Source organism: Stegodyphus dumicola, chromosome 2 (assembly GCF_044657685.1).
Source record: "Stegodyphus dumicola isolate Sdum_Otavi_A_Nest chromosome 2, ASM4465768v1".
NCBI classification, from domain to species: domain Eukaryota; kingdom Metazoa; phylum Arthropoda; class Arachnida; order Araneae; family Eresidae; genus Stegodyphus; species Stegodyphus dumicola.
In genome coordinates this window covers 73455531-73475487 of record NC_140769.1, presented here as the reverse complement: position 1 = coordinate 73475487, position 19957 = coordinate 73455531, and the positions used below count along the sequence as shown (strand labels likewise).

The 19957-nt window shown below is 34.3% G+C and overlaps 1 protein-coding gene across 1 annotated transcript; it reads right to left on the bottom strand.

The window, feature by feature from the left end:
- Nucleotides 1-3463: 3463 nt before the first annotated feature.
- On the bottom strand, nucleotides 3464-3916 carry LOC146998473 (protein GVQW3-like). The gene has a single exon (XM_085810086.1). It carries the CDS (start codon nucleotides 3914-3916, stop codon nucleotides 3464-3466), a length of 453 nt encoding a protein of 150 aa, XP_085666212.1.
- Between the last annotated feature and the right edge of the window lie 16041 nt (nucleotides 3917-19957).

Genomic DNA, 19957 nt, shown 5'->3' with positions numbered 1-19957 from the left:
GTTACCTTATTTTCTGCCTATTTTTCAACCGATGTTAAAAAAGCAGCAGACCATTTACAGATGGAATTCATAGACAGTTAGCATGACTCTGAAGCAAAAATTCTGTGAAGTCGGTATCCCCAAATTTTAAAAATACTTGTCAATGCGTTTGCTATAGAGCCGCAAATTTGCATGGCTCATGATTTCTGTGTTATATTACACATATAAGTATGAAAAAACGTTCCCACTTATGAAAAGAAACAATTCCACAAAAAAATAAGATGACACGTGTCGGAAAAGAAACAATAGCTATCCACACCCTATCAGTTTGTGTTCCTTATATTTTAAAGAACTCCAGTGTTAAGAGAGATTTTATGTGTTTATTTATTCATTCTTTTTCAAATATATCAATAATTACCTAAATGGCCTTTTTTCTCTGCAGCTTGTACTATTTTACATTGGTGACTCTTTGGTCCAGTCAAGATACTAAGTTTGATATGCCTGATGTATATGATTTGTACAGCTAGCTGTTACCTAGCTGTACAAATCATATACATATCATATACATAAATCATACACAGCTCCGTATTTCTAGTCAAATTGTTTGGCTGTATATGAAATTTTAATCTCTCATTTACGTACATAAGATTCGATTTAAAAGGGAATTCGCACATAAACTCTTCCATGTTTTTAATTTTAAACTCATTTAAGTTTTTTTAAACTCATACGTAGTATTTGGATGATTGTACCTTGATTTAGGAATTCTGAGATGTGTAACTAAGTTTTGAAAACACTTAAGTTATAGAATCAAAATATAAATTAAGGCCGCTAGATCATTAAATTCGGTAATTTTCGTTTTGATGAATATTTAATGGAACGCTTCTCTTACGGCTATTTTCAGCATTAGCATATATTTCCAACATGAAATAGCCATCGAGTTCTAGATTTTTTTTTAGTATTTTGACCGAGACAGTATCCAGATCTGAAAATCAAAATGTGAATACCTATTTGTGTTCTATTCTAAAAGCTTAAAATATAAAAGAAAGATTTATGAACGGATATCCGTCTTACGTATGCTCATTCATAAAACATTCCGCTATATTCTAAAAATAAAACATTTATGACTCTGATCACGAAATGCAAATAAATGTTTTGTGTTTGTTGTCATTGTGGGATATATTATGTAATATATGTATCCAAATCGTAGCAATTGTTCAAATCTTTTGTTAAAACTGGTTTCTTTAGGAAAAAATGTAAATGAATGTTGAAGGATGAAAAGAGGGAATTATTGAAACTGCTTATAGAATAGCTGAAGCACTAGATGATTACAGGTTTGAGTTGTTTTAGTATGCTGGATTTCTGAAGGGCATATTTGTAATACAGCTTCGTGAATTTGCTCTTTATGCTCTTCACGATCGTATTATAATATAAGCGAAACTGATTGTTGGAAAAATGTTTTATTTTTCTCTCGGTTACTTCAGCGTTTTCTTTATTCAAATGCATGCAAAGAATTCACTAATGTTTTATTTCATTTTCTTTTAGAAAGCATCTTAACATACTATTGATCGATCGAGAAGATCTGCTCTCTGCATAGCAGAAGAACGCATTTTTTACCAATTTGGCAACCGCTTGTGCCTTCACTCGGTAACCGCGGAGTAAATGATTTCTTTTTACAATCACTTCCGAAGGTACAGTTTTGCTCCACTTAAATCTTCATCTGAACATTTAAAGTATTCTTACTTTTATTTAGAAGATTACTTTATTTAGAATACTCAAATTCAGTTGTGGCATTATTTAAATTTGTAATGCATTCTTCTGGTAAAAACATATTTCCTTCTTGTATTACCCCTATCATATTGCTTATTAAATAACTTAATAAAAATAAGAAAGGGAAAAATCTGCTGTACTAATTTTGTACATCACACCGGAGTTTTATTGACGCAATACCGAGTTGGTAACGGAGTACTTTCACATGATGTCAGTTTAGTAACCACGAACTTAAACCGCCGCATTGCAAACGAACAGCAACTTGGTGATGGTCAGCACTTGGTCATAACTTTGCGCCAGGCACTAAGTTGTGAAGCTGACTCGAACTCACTAACAACGTGGCACCTTCCACATTTATCAGCTAGCTTTAAACTTGAAGCCAACATAGTGCCACTCGATAGTACGATGCAGGATAAGTCAGAAATATGGTTATACATTTGATCAAAACCTCTGATGGCTGGGGGAATATTATGGCTGGGAAAATGAGATAATGGTCCTAGAAGTGAAGTTTCCAAACTGAAGAACAAACACGTTAGCAGTATCAATCATATTTATTTATTACCTCAAAGTGCTCACTGTTTTTGAAACTTTCACAAACCTATTGTTAAATCTATTGGGCATGCTATCTTTTTATCTTTTCTGAATATTTTTCGTTGTTCGTTGTAAGCAAATATTTTCACTGCTTTGCCATTTGCGGCAACAATGTTACCCTAGAATGTCTAAATAAAATGAACTTTTTTTGTCAATTGATTTTGCAGGTTCATGCTACATATACTTTTCATCTCCCTGCATATCATTTAGTTTCATAACATTAATACTAAAGATAGTAATTTTCATTAGTACATAAGTTTAATTTCTTTAATCGGCGACTGTATTTTATTTCAGCAAGTTCAAATTCATTTAAAAAATCATTTGATCGATATACCGCACAACATTACATATACTACTGTTACGTACGTACGAGGGGTGATCCAAAAAAAAAGGTTTACAAGGCAAATGAAAAAGTATTTATTAACAATAGAAACAAGATACAAATGGGAGTTAAGAGACACATCTGGCCTTCACTTTTCCAACATATTTAGGCATTTGTCAGAACCTATTCAGGCTATTTTCCAAACCTATTTAGGCATTTGTCAGAACGTTCGACCAACTTGTTTATACCGTCTTGGTAGCAATCAGGGCCCTGCTCATTAAGCCATTTCTCGGCAGTTGTTTTCACTGCATCGTCTGAGGTGAACCGTGTTCCGGATAAGTATCGCTTCAACGCAGAAAAAATGAAATAGTCACTTGGATCCAAAACGGGCCTATATGGGGAGTAATTCCAGACCTCCCACTTGAACCTTTGCAGCAATTCCTGAGTCTGTCGAGCTGTATGGGGCCTGGCATTGTCATGCAGAAGAATGACGGCTTGCTCAGTAATCCAGGCCGTTTGCGTCGGATGGCTTTACGCAATTTCGTTAAGGTGGCACAATAACGATCGGCCTTAATGGTATGGCCACGCTCCAAATACTCGATTAGGATAACACCAGTCTTATCCCAGAAAAACGGTTGCCATCAGTTTACCGGCAGAGGGTGTGACCTTAAACTTTTTCCTCGTCGGAGATCCAGCATGTTTCCACTCTATCGTGGCTCTTTTGGATGTGGGGGTGAAGTGATGGAGCCATGTTTCATCACCGGTAACGATGCGATCAATGAAGTGTTGGCCGTCTGAATGGTATCACTGAAGAAATGTGAGGCTGCACATCATTCGAGCGGCCTTATGCTCCGCGGACGACGCACGTGGAGCCCAGCGGGCACAAACTTTGGAATATCGCAACTCATCGGTTACGATACGCTGAACGTTACCATAACTCAGGTCCAACTCTGAGGCAATCTCACGCACGGTTACTCGTCGATCCCTTTGGATGATTTCTTCAACACGTGCCGTGTTGATATCCGTCCTTGAAGAACTTGGACGGCCGCTCGCTTCCATATTGCGGTTTTCCACATGCTCCCTGCCCGCTTCATAAGAACGATACCATTTCGGTACCTGTTGTCTACTCATTGCTTTGTCCCCGTATACCTGAAAGATTTGTCTGTGAATTTCGGATGCGGCCACATTCTTGGCCCATAAGAATCGAATTACGCCTCGAACCTCTATGCGAGACCACTTTTCTAGACGCCGTGCCATTACTGTCGCTCTTAAGTGTCTGCGTACTGAGGCTACTTACTGGTAGAATCGCTGTAGGACAACTAGCGCCATCTGTCAACCACCCTGGGTGGAAATATTCGCTCCACAATTATTACCTTTCAAATGCTTCTGCTTGTAAACTTTTTTTTTGGATCAAACTACGTACATTGTATACATCGTTGTTACGTGAACGTGAGTTTGTATGATTTTAAAATTGACTTTCTTCTTCGATAGCTTCTGTGAACTTTCCAGTTACTTCCCGTTTCATATGGCAGTAGTTTGTTTTCACTTTCTGCACCTCGACGACTGAACTATTTTAAATAATATTCGAAATTGACTACTGAGAAAATAAAAACTAGAAAAGAACCGAAAGAACGAAGGAGCAGCACTTGTCACATATGCACCATGGAAAGTACTTCACTTACGTGAAAGATAATTCTTTAATTTATCTTCGACTTTCACTCGAGCATAGCGGATGTTCAGAATATTGCTGTTCAGCAAAGCATAAGATCTTAGATTTACCTTTCAAATTTAATAATTTTTTTTGTTAAGAGTATTGCAATTACCAAAATGTTTTTAAACCATTTATTTCATTTATCTAAAACATTGTGAAGTATTTTATGTGAATGTTCTTAATATTTTATATTTCGTATGAAAGTAGCTTTTTTTTCTTCCTCAATGTGAAGAATAGGTATGCTGTTAATCGGACTTGAAAGAGAATTATGTTAAGGTACATAACTATATATCCTATACGGAAACATCTAAATACATGAAGGAGATCAAACTGCTTGAATATCTAATATTTAGTGTGTAAACTTATACACAAAATATAAGGTTATATCCCCTTCTATGCATTTGTTCAAGTTCAAGAAACACGAGATAATCATTAAATATTATTTGAGTTTAACTGCGTTCTTTGTGAAGGTTTAAATTTGAAAATTTCCTATATACACCTCTTGCGGTTGGTTGATTAGTTAATTTGTCTATGCCAAAACAAGCAAATTCAATTTGCGAAAGGGGGATAATGTTTTTTTGCGGAGAGCTTCCTAAGGGAAATTCGTGTTTGTATTACACGCGAAGAGACCTCTTACAAGAAACCCAGAACAAAGCATCAGAATTTAACTCTGTTACTCCCTGTACCGCCATAGGACCAAATTGCTCGGAAAAAGCGAATTGCCGTCGATATACTCTTAGATAATCTACGTAGTCAGCAGTATGGCGTTAGAAGCATATCTGCATTGTTGGGAAAAATTAAGAGATACTATGAATATGGTGTGAAATAATGACATAAACTGCATTTATAGAAAGAAGAATTGAAGAAATGAAAATAGAATGCAGATTTTGCACATTATGGAAACCTTTTCAAGCATGACAAATGACCTGCTTCCATGCGAATAAAATACGATTTGAATATTGCAATTAGTGGGGAAGAGGAGGAGCAAGATTCTTTGAATATATTTTATTGATAAATTTTCTGTCTGACCAATCTGATTGAATCAGTGGAACGTGCAAATTTAATTCGAATCAGTTACTTCTGTTGTTCTACAAAATAAGCATCTCTTATGACATAAATAACTCTAGGACCCTTCGGGTATAAACTTTAATTAAATATTATTCAGATGTCAAAGGCATGGTCGGACTACCAACTAAATTTACAAGACCCTGGGTTAGTTTTTCACAATTATGAATATAAGCTTGGGAACTATGAAAGAATGCTGCGATCCGAGTTCATCGTAAATGGACCGCAGTCAAAGCAAACAATTAGGATTTAAAAATAAAGTTCTTGTAAAATAAAAGGCTATTAGAGCTATAGTTTCGCTATTTTGTTCTTGCAGTTACTTTTATTTACGGAATTGTTTCATTAAATTAAATTTTCATATTTGTTTGATGAACCATAAATTGTATTTTTGTTTATGAATCGAACTGTTTGAAAACCCCATAAACACGCAGGAAGTAAAATGCTCGCAGAAGAATAACGGTGTTAACGAATTGGCTTAATGATAAAGCATAAAGAATTAGGGTATACGAGTAAAAACAACTTTAAGTGTTGTTAAGGCAAATCATAAAATAGGGAAAATTCTATTCATACAATACACTGGTGTGCAAAAATTAAGGACGAAGTCGAAAAATTAGCATATCAGCTGAACGAAGAGGCAGAGCGGACAGAAAGACCAATCAGGAGATTAAGTAAGGTGATGCACGGTAGCACATGCGCAGATATGCAGGTAGACGTAATGGGGGAGTGTCTGAGTAGTATAAAGCATGTTGTCGGTGTAAGATCAGTATTTCTGGAAAAGAGATTGCACGCCGTATAGCAGTTAAAATCACACCGAGTTGCTGCCTCAGAGAGAAATGGCGAATAATCAATCTGTTAGACGACATCTGGATGCTTTTACCCGAGGTCGAATCATTGGAAGTTGGAGGAAGGCCGCAGTGTGACAAGTGTGGCTGCAGAGTTCGGAATTGCTCACAGCATCGTTTCACGACTTTGGAGACAATTTCAAACTACAGGAACAGCTATCCGGGGGTTTAGTAGTGGTCGTCCACGAGGAACACAACCCGCAGATGACCGGTATATTGCCTTACAGGCCAGAAGAAAAAGGCGGCAGACAGCGGGAGAAATCGCTAGACACACGACACAGGCGACTGGACGAACGATATCGCGTTTTACCGTGGCTAGAAGACTGAACGGTGGTGGTCTGTTTGCACGACGCCCTGTACGGTGTGTACCTCTAACGCCTGCCCATCGGAGAAGGCGTTCTCTGTGGTGCCGGGAACACCGGAATTGGAGAGACAATGAATGGGGACGCGTATTCTTTACAGATGAGAGCAGATTCAGTCTGAGTAGCGATTCTCATCGCATACTCATCTGGAGAGAGCGGGAAGCCGCAATCATCCCTCGAACATCATTGAAAGGGACAGGTATGGAGGTGGCGGTGTTCTCGTTTGGGGAGGCATCATGCTTGGTAGTCGTACAGACCTTCACATCTTCGACGCAGGTTCAGTCAACGGGACCCGTTATTGTAACAAGATTCTTCTTCCATATGTGCGTCTTTTTAGAGGCGCTATGGGTCCGCAGTTCCTTTCCATGGACGACAATGCACCATGTCATCGCACAGTAGCTGCCGAACAGCTCTTACAGAGTGAGGATATTGAACGTATGGATTGGCCGGCACGATCTCCGGATCTCAATCCCATGAAGCATGTATGGGATTTTCTAGGGTGACGCTTGGCAGCTCGTACCTTACCACCAGTAACGATTCCTGAGCTTCGATTGGCGCTGCAAGACGAATGGGCAGCAATGCCTCAACAACTCATTGACACCCTCATTCTCAGCATGGGCAGACGCTGTGAAACCTGCCTAGCAGTCAGGGGAGATCATATCGCCTATTAAAGACCGGATGTTTCTTGCTGGACACCCATCACAGGGATGTTTCGGGCTTCAGTCGCATTGCTCTCCATGCTACTTTTTCAATAAAGCTTCATTTTATCCCTCTGATTTCTCTTTTAGTAAGTGTTGCTTACATTACTCATGTCCTTACGTATTGGGGATCTTACGGTATTAAATGTGTTTATTTGGAAAGCTTTTGTACAAAGTTATATTGAAAAAAACCGTCTCGTCCTTAATTTTTGCACACCAGTGTATACTGATTGTTCGACGAACTTTATTAAGCAAAACCGAAATTTTATGATTATCACATTTGTCAAGTAATGTTAACTATGGAGAAAATAAATCATGGCGAGACTTTTATTATCCACTGCGAACAGTTCCATCTAAACACGCTGTTTAAATATTTTAAATTATAAAAATGACAAAAGGGGCTCAGTAGTTAGTCAAAAAATAACTGAAAGCACCTACCATATAAATATGCAAAAATTAAATGTTAGGATCTTGAGTTTCGAATGTATAAGAGCATAGCAATTTGAAGCAAATTGGTAACTGTATACTTAGATTTTCAGAAATTTTAGGTTCCTCTTTTTCTTATATTTTTGATATTCTTAGCAATATTTGATGTATTACTGTCAAATAGGAAAGAGAAATAGCTGGAATATACTTCATTTGAGTTTTTGGAAGTTTACGGTCTCTTCAAGAAAGAATTTATACAGGAGCGGTAGCAGTAAAAGGGAATATCATCATATAACAATATTGTATATCTGCTTGACTCCATCAAACACTGACATAATATTAAGCAATACCTAATCTATAAGATCATGCAGTTGCCGATAGTGTAATATTAATACATAATGTGTCTCTATTATGCATGGCCACTTATGATCACAAGTCGCAACAGATATTGAATGTTTGCTCCGCGAGTATTTTACCAAGATATTCGATATCTATAGATATCAATAGAGATACCGTTGAGAGTTTCTGTAGAGCTGTGATTATAACTTTCAGACAAGAATCCTGTCGATTTTTGGCTTCGCACTCATATTAAAAATAACGCTTACTATGACACAAAAAAATTTGTTGTTTATACATAACTTCACATGTTTTATCTGGCATGCTATGGGGAGTTGCAGAAATTATAATATTTACTTCGTTTCCACTATGTTAGAAATAGTCAATTACACTCTCAGTACATGTATACATTATTACGAAATCAGTATTGACCACAGAATACCATTTGTTTTCTGTTAATGGTGAATATGTGTATTCATTACTTTTATTTATAGAAAAAAATTTTCATGTCTATTGTGTTAGATTACAAGATTTGAAAGCTTACATTATTGATTCAGAAGAACAATCAGTTGTTTTATACTCACATGATTTTAAAATATGATTTTTAATCAGTACTTCCATTTTAAATGTTAAGATATAAAATATAATAATACTTTATGGAGAAAGTAATATGATGTTTAGAAAGTTTTCAGTACTGCTTAACATTTCGGCTCGCGTCCAACTGGTAGAGTCATATTTGTCAGTAGCTTATATACTCCGTAACAAAATGTTTGATTCAATTTATTTTTATACTGATGGTTTTGAATTACTGTTTTCGTTTTCCTTGGATATGTGTAACTGAAAATTCATTTTATATATTTATGATTTCTTATAGCTTATGAAAGGAAGCAAAGGAAGCCTTCAAAAGATGCAAGATAAGTAATGATGTTTTGGTAAAAATATATCATTCATGTATTTATGACTTAAGATAGATGTATTTTTAAAACTAAATTTGAAAATAATGAAAAACCTAGGAGTTTTTACACTTCAGGAATATAATCACATAAGTTAAGCTTCTAGGGGTTTCAATGAGACGCATTTAATCCTGTAGCTGTAACAGAGTTATTTCCATAACTTGATGTAATTCATTGATAAGGCATCAGAGAGAAAGTAATTCAATTCATGTAGAAACCATTGAGAAGGTTAACCCATGAAGTGAAATAGACGGATATCTTGCCCCCATGAGGGGCCCCAAAGGACAAGATTAACTAACTACTGCGAACTTTGTCTCTCAGGTGATTCTCAGTTAACCTTCTTAGCGAAGAGAAATATTTATTTCTCTATATATCCATTTTGCTACAGAATCGGAATCCATTTATCAGTCCTACTTTGCATTAGAATCACCTATATTCGTTTGTGATTTATTTTCAAACATTTTCTTTATTTTTTTAGGAATATCTGTTTGTTTATAGTAAGAGACAATCATTTCGCTTTATAAAATTTATTTCTAAAATTCTTTATAAAATTGTTAGAATATTCTCCGATAGGTAGCAATGAGGTCAAAATGATCTTTGTAATGTCTTAATTACCAAATATTATGAATTACTAGACTCATCAGCATAATATCAGGGAAAAACAAGGCAGCGGAAACATTTTTGTTAAAGTAATTTGACATGTTCTAAGAATGGGAAATTTTAAGTTAGCTATACATAGTGTAAAACCACAAATCTAGTTAATGTTTAAAATTTAATAACAAATAAACAACATGATATCCATAATTTATCACTGTTAATTGATTTATGATTTATAATTTGTTCTGATAATGTTGCATGAAGAAATTTCAGTATATCCACCAGTTTTTCGAAATATCAGTGAAGAGAATGGGAAAAAGTTTATTTATTTATTTATTTCTACACTGATTTAAGATTACTAACATCGCTACAACTGATTGTTACCATTTCCTCTACTGATTTTAAGATTACTAAATCCCACAAGTGACATTTAATGTTTCAACAGTCTTATGCAAAAGAATATCAGTTTCGTCTTTTTTATCTCTGTAGTTTTCTATAAATAGCTCAAGTGTGGCTTCTTTCATTCAGAAAATTTCATCTTCAGAGACTGTGACTGAAAAATTGTTCAAAAGAACACCTTGGATTGAGTTTAGTATGTCAGAGTAGTTAACCATAAGATTAGCAATATTTACTTTTGCTTTCTTCAACAGAGTTTTGCTAACATCGTGCCATATATGATTACATCCTCCTATCGTTGTAACGATATTGGTGCAAAGGAAGCCTCGAACCCTTTTGATTAGTTCGGAATAATACTCGTACGATCATAGACTTGTAAATTAGCTTTCATATTGGATATATGTGCGTCGGATTACCGAATGTGCCGAATATGTACATATTAAATTATTGAGCCTTTCATTAGAATTTATTCCAAAGAAAAATTTGCAGATTGTTATTCATGGTAAAAAAAAATATATCTTGGGGAACCTTTGTTTTGCTTTCAATTTATTGTCGTCCCAAAGCGTGGAATACTTTCTAATCAAATGCAGACCTGCAAGAGTGTATATTTATGAATATGAGATGCAGAAATTAATGCTTATTTGAAATATTTAATGTAAATAAGAGACGTATATATTCTCAAATGAAGCACGCTAAAAGAAGTTAGGAAGGAAACTTTTCCCGCATAATAATTTTATATTTTATCTTAATTGCTGGTTTTAGCATTATTGAGACATTAGGTATTTTTGGAAGCAGGCAAGATGAAAAATGAGTAATGCTTTCGCCAGGAATCAAACCGCGGGCCTCTGAAATAAGCGCCCAGCGTGCAGATTACTACACCCCGAAGGTCCGCTAAGAAGGCGGGATAAATACCTCATATACTCCCCCTTTTAAAGGGCAACTGGGGTTTCTACGGGTCCAAATCGTCAAATCCTGGGAGAGAGAATCATCATCCAACACTCTCTTAGTTCGAGCGCCACTGTAGAGACATTAGGTATATTTTTGGAAGCAGGAGAAATAAAAAAATGAGCAGACGCCTTCGCCAGGAATCGAACCGCGGACCTCTGGAAAACAGGCCCAGCGTGCAAAACCACTGCACTACGAAGGCACGCTAAGAAGACGTGAGAAATACCTTATAGGAAATACCTCTGGGCGCTCATCTCTCCATGAAAGTCATCAGTATTTTTTAATACATGGTTAAACGTAGGTGCTAAAAACTGCGATAGTTGTATCTAATATTACTATCTTTAACCGGACTGTAATATGTATTAAGGTGTTCAATGAAATATCACATTTCGATACTAAATTAAAATATGTCAAATACTAAATTTAATTATAAAGAGTTAAAAATAAAATTATTTCAGTAGATTGATTCAATTATCCAGCACGTTTGATTAATTGAACCAATAAATTGATTCAGTATCCAAAATACGTTTGATTAATTTCTGACTCATCAATTTTATAAATTTTTGCTGTGCAAAATTTGTTGTACAGGCTTGATTGCTCGTTTGTGACACAACCCTTTTTTAAGTGATTAATTACATTCTAATACTTAGAGTAATTTGTTCAGTTCCCGTTTGCGCCTTTCTTAACGTATAATAAATCAAAGTACATGCAGCACCATGCCGCTGAAGATACCATTAACTTTGATTAATGTTTTTATCTTTCTAATCTCAGCGCTAAATCGCAACCTTTGAATCTTAGAATTCTGAAATCAGTTGAACTTTAATACCCATTTTGAAGAGTGGTTACCATGACCGAAGTGATGAATTCAGTATAGTGCTGGAATTCAGGAGGCCTTCATGAAGTAATTATTTTGTCCCGATTCTATAAAACTGCTTATTAAAATAGTTTCACTTCATTTGCTAAAAGTAAATTGCAGTATTTAGTTGGACAATTAATGGCTACTTAGTTAGCCTAATTATGACTTATTGAGGTCTTGAACTGGTTGTTAAAATATTTGAGTCTCGTTATTCGTTCTGTAAAAGTAATAATTTAAATTGAGATAATTAAGAAATTTATTTATGAATGTAGTAGAATTCGGGATAAAAATAATATGAAAGTATGGATAAAACTACGATAAAAAGTACTTTGATAGAAATGGGATTAATTGCGCTATGTATGAAAGTTCAGATATTAAATTTTATTTTTGTGTGAAAATTAAGCTAGTTGAATAATTAGATACTGACATCAACACGAGCGATTCAGAAAGAAGCGGAAGAAAGTCGTTTTTGAATTCCATGCTAGTGCCTCTACTTGTAAAGAAGTGAAAAACATTCTTCCATAGAAAGAAAACGAAGAAATCCCAGTATTTGCTTTAGATATCACAATCATATTTTTTTTCTCTTTACCTTCTGCCATTTATTTGAAATATTTTACTGCGGGATGTTCTTTTTACTTACTTTCTGAGAGGTATAAAATTAATTTAAACAATTTCAATATGTATAGTTCCTTAATTATTTACATTATTTCCAGGAGCAATTAGCGCGCATTTAATGTATTGTCGCATGATGCTGAGCTGAATACAGTAACAAATATATGTAGAGGCTTCGCTAGGTATTTGTAGGATGAACTACACACGTAAGGCAATAGATTGATTTTAAATAACAGAAAAACTTTAATTACAACAATTGCAACATAACAACTACATAATAAATTAATTTTGATGATACATCGGAGGAAAAATCGAACTGACCGCGGTGACAAAGGAAAGTGAAGACAAACACACAAAGTTGTAAGCGAGTCCCGAAAATCTACGACAGTTACAGCTAGAGATTCGGGCCACGTTAAGCGGGGAGAAAAAAAAAAAAAAAAAAAAAACGTTCATTTATTGTCGTCACAATTTTATTTGTATCTTGACATCTTTGGATTAGAGATAAAGTAAAAAAACTGCAGAAAATGATGCATTATTCTACGTATAAATGCTAATTTTAAAGCTTATTGTAAAAAGGTCCAAGTTTTAAATAACTTCTTACGTAGTTATATTCTTGATATTTTATAATTATTTAGAGTAGTTTTCATGAAGGATAAATTTCGTTTTTTAAAAAAAAGAAAGAAGCGCATAAAATCTAGAAAAAAAATTAAATGTGCATTCAGTTTTTAATTAAGTCAGGTGAGAAAAATTGAAGTCAAAAGAAATCCAAAAAAAGTGTTCGCTCAACTTGAAATTTAAAGATACAATTTAAAGATGTCATGAGAAAGATATCCAAATATTCAAGAAAGCTTTTATTTTATGTTAAAAACAATCTAATATATTAGTTATCATTTTTACTCTGTAGTGACATTTCGTGAAAGAAGGGGGTAAATTATTAACCGTTTAAATGTTTTTAAAAAATAGTTGTTCAGCAGGACGAACAAACACGTTTTGCTTACCAAGTGGTTTGTTCTTATGTTCACAGATGGCAGCACGTCTATTTGTTACAGGAATTGTAAGCTAAAGAAATTGCATTCAGGCTACTTAAGAACTTTCTTCAGCGTATCAGGAAGATGTGTGACCGATGAGTGAATACACTCTTTATGATTTCTATACGTGTATAACAATATTGCTTCCAATTATACTTGTGCTAGCTGAAAAATACTAATATATTTTTTTTTTCTTTCCTATCTGAGGAATTCGTGAACTACGTCTCATATCTACATGACTTACAAACAAATTATTTTTTTAATTATCATTTCTGCAGCTTGCGAGTTGCGATGACAAAAGCAACAATACCAGAGTTAATGAAAAAAATAATAACGATATACATTAGACTCGGAAAATAGTGTGTACTGTTTGTTCTCTGTGAAGAATGATAATGAATGCACATTGGTTTTCATTGTTAATGACACTCTTGTTGTGTAGCAAATTTAATATAATTAAGTGAATCATAGAAATCAAAATTTTAATTTGTAAATATTCAAAATTTTAGCTACACAACAAGTTTGGATCTATTCATTTATTTGGCTGATTAATTCTAGTGCAATCTATTTCGGTTATTCGGTTTTACGCGAACAGCGTCTTCAATCTTGTACACTCAGACAATGGATATAGGTGAATTTTCATGTAATAAACTCAGTTTTTCATGATAAAAATTAAGTTAATCTCTTAGTATTTAATATCAATAGTTGCAGAGAAATTAGCTCTTTAATTTGACATAACTTTCGTTTTCCTAACTTCAATTGCATTTTAGTTATGAGCTTTAATTAATAGATTTTTTCCGTTGTCATTGTGATTTCTATTCTGGGGGAAGAAATTTCCATCTTTCCGGTAAAATAGTCTTTTTTTCGAGTTTTCAGCGCTCTTTCGTTGGGACTGCGTACAGGGTTGTTGAAATTCCAAGTTCTCCCCCTTCGCGAGGCGTGGCTGATTGGCGATGGCTTGGCGACTTAGAATTTCCGTTGGGGTTTCAAAGTGGTGGTTTTGGCGAGATAAGGAATGCTGAAGTTGCAACTGGTTTCATTTTTGGCGGGGCGTGAGCACTGCCAAGTTGGTATTCCCGCGCGTTCCCTTTTAACGGGCTGTTTTGAGAGACGAGGTCCCTCAATTTTGGACTTTTGACTTGCCATCTGATGCTGTACACGCAGGCAGCTGATTTTTCCGAAGAGATGAAAATTTTTACAGTTGGATCTACGGGCCTCTTGCCCCTGCGCTTTGAGCGAGGGCCCTAGTTAGGCATCATTGTCTTCAACCTAATTGTTTTTTTATCAGTTTTTGTGTTTGAATATTTACGTTTAAGTTCTCAAGAAAAATAATACAGAAAAATTCTACGGAAAGCGATGCCTTGTAATTGCGCTGTTAAGAAGTAAATTTCTGCCTTTTCCCCAAAAATGGGATCTTTAACTGTCTCGATACAACCTTTAGAATCATTTTTCATTATGCAAGTAATTCCTTCACTGCCAGCACCGAGGTCTCTACAATAGAATGCTTCATTTGGCTGGTGTCTACGCTACAATAGAATGCTTCATTTGGCTAGTCTACACTCCGTTGCGTCTACGACCCTTGGGAATGGATTCGTCTTTTCCACCAACAGATTTCCTGATATAAATTCTGAAATTCTTCTCTTTGCTGAACGACTCGTAACTTGAATCCTGGACTGTAATTCAACTAGCTTAAAGACTTGGAACCACCTTGGTTCATCCTAAATCAACTAGAAACTTCTCGGCTCCATTGAAAATTTCATCTACTTAAGAACTCATTTCCTTCCACATGCTCGGCAGCAGTCCTCCTGGGCTTCAATGGTCAATCTTTTCATATGATGGATTTCTTCTGCTCCTTATCACCTGCTTGCCGTGTTTATTCAGATAAGATTTTTTTTTGGCTTTCTTTTATTAGTTAGTTAAATGTTAAAAAATTCTGCAGTTAATAATGATTAAAATAACTTAATTTGTTGAATTAAAATTTTGTAGTTGAGTAAATCAACCTAATTCTATTGAAATCATTTTTGTTTGTCGATAAAGTAAATTATTAGATTGGCTAAGGAAATATAACCTCATTTAAATTATTAAATTGAAACAATGAATGTAACTTAGTTAGATTGGTTAAGGAAAATAAGTTCTTCATGAAATTATTTAATTGAACTTGTGAATTTCTTTCATGGTGAGGTTTGATTTGTAAAGGTGTTATTATTTGAGCTTCTTTGCTCCTCTTAGGGATTAACTTTGCTTGTAGGATGTAATAGCCTGAATTCAATTAATATTTTACCCAGTTAAATTATTCTTTTGAAAATAGAAATTTACTATGTGCAATAACTTGAATTCAATTGGTTTCGATTAATGTTAAAGTGCAATAACCTGAATCACCTAGGCGTATTGATTATTCTGTGTGAAGTGTTTCTATTTTTTTTTTTTTTTTTTTTTTTTTGGAAAGTGTAACTTGTTAATTATATTTTTTTCTCCTCGGGGAGGGTATTGTTAATTTATACAAAGTTTTATCTGATATGTTTACCTGATTGTAATAGAAATTATAGTTGATATTATAAAGGCTAAAGATAAAAGTAATATTACTCTGTAGGAGTATGGATTTGTAGAAATCAATATTTTCCAATTTAGCTTGAATATAATTTGTTTACTAAGTTAATTATGCATAGTGTAATCATCAATATGGGACAGTTCTGATTGAATATAATTTGCTTTCAAATTAATGGATAAAGTAATTGTTGAAGAATTTAATAAATTGGCTCACTTTTCTAGATCATTCAATGTTTTTTTTTTTTTTTTTTTTTTTTTGTGCTCATGAGTTTCAATAGTCTACTTCTCAAATTGATTTCATGGTTAATCCGAAAACACAACGCAATGTTCAGATTTTATTGATACTAGTATGCTGTTGTTAGAAAATTTTAAGTGTTATGGTCAACTGAGTAGGAAAACTTTTACCTAACCTACTCCCTCACTACATAACACTCATTTTGTTTAAAAGTAAGTGAACTTAATTTTTTATTAGGTTGAAAATAAGCTTTGGATCCACTTTATTCGATTTCTTTCCTTTAGGCAGTTTCCAGTGAAAGTTATAAATATTTATATATAATTTTTTGTATGCATGTACGCTGTGCATTAATTTATACATCATAAAAACAAAATTTGCAAATATTACTGACAATTAATAACAACAATAAGTAATAAATAACAGTAATAAATTTCTTCAACATTGCAGATTTCTTTATGCTTTGCATACTGAAACTAAATTTATTGTTAAAATTCATAAAAAAATACCACCCGCTTTTTAATGCTCTGAAGCTTAGTTCAGCATCGTGTAAACATGGCGGATCATTCAATAGTCGGAATAATGATAAAGATTAAAAAAACATAGACACTACCTTAAGGGAATTCCTCCGGTGCTTTTAATTAATAGAATTTTTAAGTATTTTTATTTCCGTGCAAAATTAAAGTAAACCCCAAGTGATGAAATTTCAGTAAAAATGCGTGGCGTAATGAGGTGCTGTTATATGATAGTACTGTAGGAGACATTGTTTATACGAGTTTCATGTAAGTGGAAATAAATTCACTATCTTACTCAAAGGCTCGAGGTTTATTTTCTGCGATGATGTTAGGGTTGATTCTAAGATTTTGGGATTATTGAATTCTAACTTGCTATTCCAAGTGAAATTTTGCGAGGTCACAGTATGTTTAAATTCATTTAACTTTCGCATCTATATTATTTAAGATGCTTAACGTTTGTTATGACTCCTATTAAGTTTAGCATTTCCCGTTTATTATTATTTAAGATTTTGTTTTGTGTGTTAAGTTTGATGTATGAATCTGGCAACCAGTTTCATATGTTGTGATCGGGGAATTCCCGTTCTTCTAAGCAAGCAGCAGTTAAGTTAGTTACATTACTGAAATACGGAATGTTTATCATCAAGATGTACGAAACACTTTATCTTTATACTAAACTCTACATGTAAATAATTGTCTATATGTGTTCGTAAATAGAATAAATTGGATATAAAACCAAGTCTGATTTCGAATCAAAACAACGTTTTTGACGGAGCTAAATTCAGTTGTGATCACATTTATGCTTAGTAGTGAGCTATCTTGCTACTGTTGTTTGTCTCTCCCTAGCATTTGGGCGTTTTCGTGGTTTTCCCCATGTGTAACGTGTATACGAACCAGTTTCCATTAGAAAGTCTTCAACGAAGGCATCCTTCCCCTTAGGCAGATGGCCTTAGTGTGTTTTGCCGTATTCTCAATACACCACTCTCCCTAGCACCTAGCATAAATGAGGTGTCATCAGCAGAATCAGTGCGGAATTTTCTCGAGTTACAGATGTAAGATTCATTTTCAGGAGTTAACAAACTCTATTGTTTATCTTTCTGATTTTTTAAAATTTCCTTGTGGAAAAAATATATATTGCTGAAATTTAATTTATAAGGTATATTCTCCCTCCTTCCAGCATGCCTTCGGGGTGTAGCATACTCGACGCGCATTTGAGGGGTCCACGGTTCGAGACACGGCGGGGGCATTCCTCGGTTTCAGCTCTCCTGCTTCGAAAAAAGAAAGAAAGAAACGAAACGAAAACCTCATAATTCTACAGTCGCGTCCGAGCTAAAACGGGGTAAATGATAATTCGTCAGATAATTCGCCTTCGTGGTGTAACAGTAGCAAACTCTAGGCGTATTCAAGAAGGACAGGGTTCGATTGCCGCGAGAATACTGCACATTGTTCATGTCTCCTGCTTCGGAAAAAAATTCCGTAATGACGGTACAAATTGAAAACATACGCTTAATTATAATTTAACGTTTAACAAATTTTGGCTAATTAATTGATGAGCCTTAACTAAAGGATAAATTTTAATTACTTTTATAGTTTTTTTCTCTTAACACACTTTTAATTAGCGAGCGTTATTTCAGAGATTCATTAAAAATACTAAGAGAGAATTTTTTTAAAATTTTCAGCCTATAGTCTGTAATATATTATCTTCCTCTGTTAGTGACACGAAAGAAGACACCCTCAGTGTACCTTCATTTCCAGTCGTGTACACAGATGGGTCAAAGTTAAACGAAGAAGTAGGATGCGCGTTCTTTGCACTCCTCTCAGAACAAGATACAACAGAATGGAAAGGACACCTAAGGAACAACAACAGCGTTTTCCAAGCTGAGCTTTCAGCCATAAAACACGCTATTCTATGGTCTCATCAAAAGCATCTAACATACTCGTATGTTACCATCTACAGTGATAGCCAAGCGGCAATTACAGCTGTCAATGATGCAAGAAACAAATCATCAATAGTGCAAGATATCTACGATTTATTATCACAGCGCAAGAGAACATCTATAAAAATAAAGTGGGTAAAAGCGCATGCTGGACAAGCCCAAAATGAAAGGGCAGATGCGCTTGCTAAAAATGCAGCTCAAGACCCATCTCTACCTCCAATCAATGTCCCATTCCCTAAATCGTATGTAAAACATATGTTGAAAAAAATTACATTAAAAAAATGGCAAACTGAATGGGAAAATGCAGAAGTAGGTAGAAGGCTTTTCAACTTCTACAAGAAACCCACATATGATCCAATCTCTTATAACTTCTTCATCAACATATTCTTATCTGGACATGGTCCTTTCCCCACGTACTACTTTGCACGAAATTTGAGCGAATCAGACAAGTGCGTATGTGGGGAAAAGGGAGACCCAGAGCACTATATTTTCAAGTGCCAGCTCACAAAAGAGCTACACTGCAAAGGAAGGTCACAAATTACGCCTGAGTACATTAAATGCATACTAACGATACCTCATTTACAACAAAAGGTTTCCTTGATTATGAAGAAACTTTTTGCATATAAAAGAGAAGACATATGTCAAGATGCTATCGCATCTGTATAAATACCTCTTATTCTACAACTTGCAAAAATAATGCAAGATTTCAGAAATATTGCAAGTGTCTGAAACAGGCTAAATATGGTATAAATAGTTACATTAAGTTAATTAATAGTTACATTAATTTATAAAATAGTTACATTAAGAATTTGGACTGTATTAGTGTAATAATTAAATCATTAAAATATAATGTAAATAATATACGACTCTATTAGATATATTAGTGTAAGTGTAAGTATTATGTGATTTTCTAATGTATATTTTCTGTATTTATGATACATTAATTTACAAAAATAATAATGTAAGACTTCAGTGCTGATGCATTTGTGTGTAACAAGTTAAAAAAATGAAAGGAAATGTATTAATAAGAGAATTCGCCTTAGTAATTCAACTAAGTATGATAAAATGCACAAAAAAAAAAAAAAAAAAAAAAAAAAAAAAAAAATCTTCAATTAGCTCCTTAAAATGATGTTTATTTTAATTCGATGTAACTAGATATACTAATGTAAATATATTGTTTGTATGAAGTACAATGTACTATGAAAGTTTGTATGTATGTTCGAAGTAATTATGTTATTTCAATCTG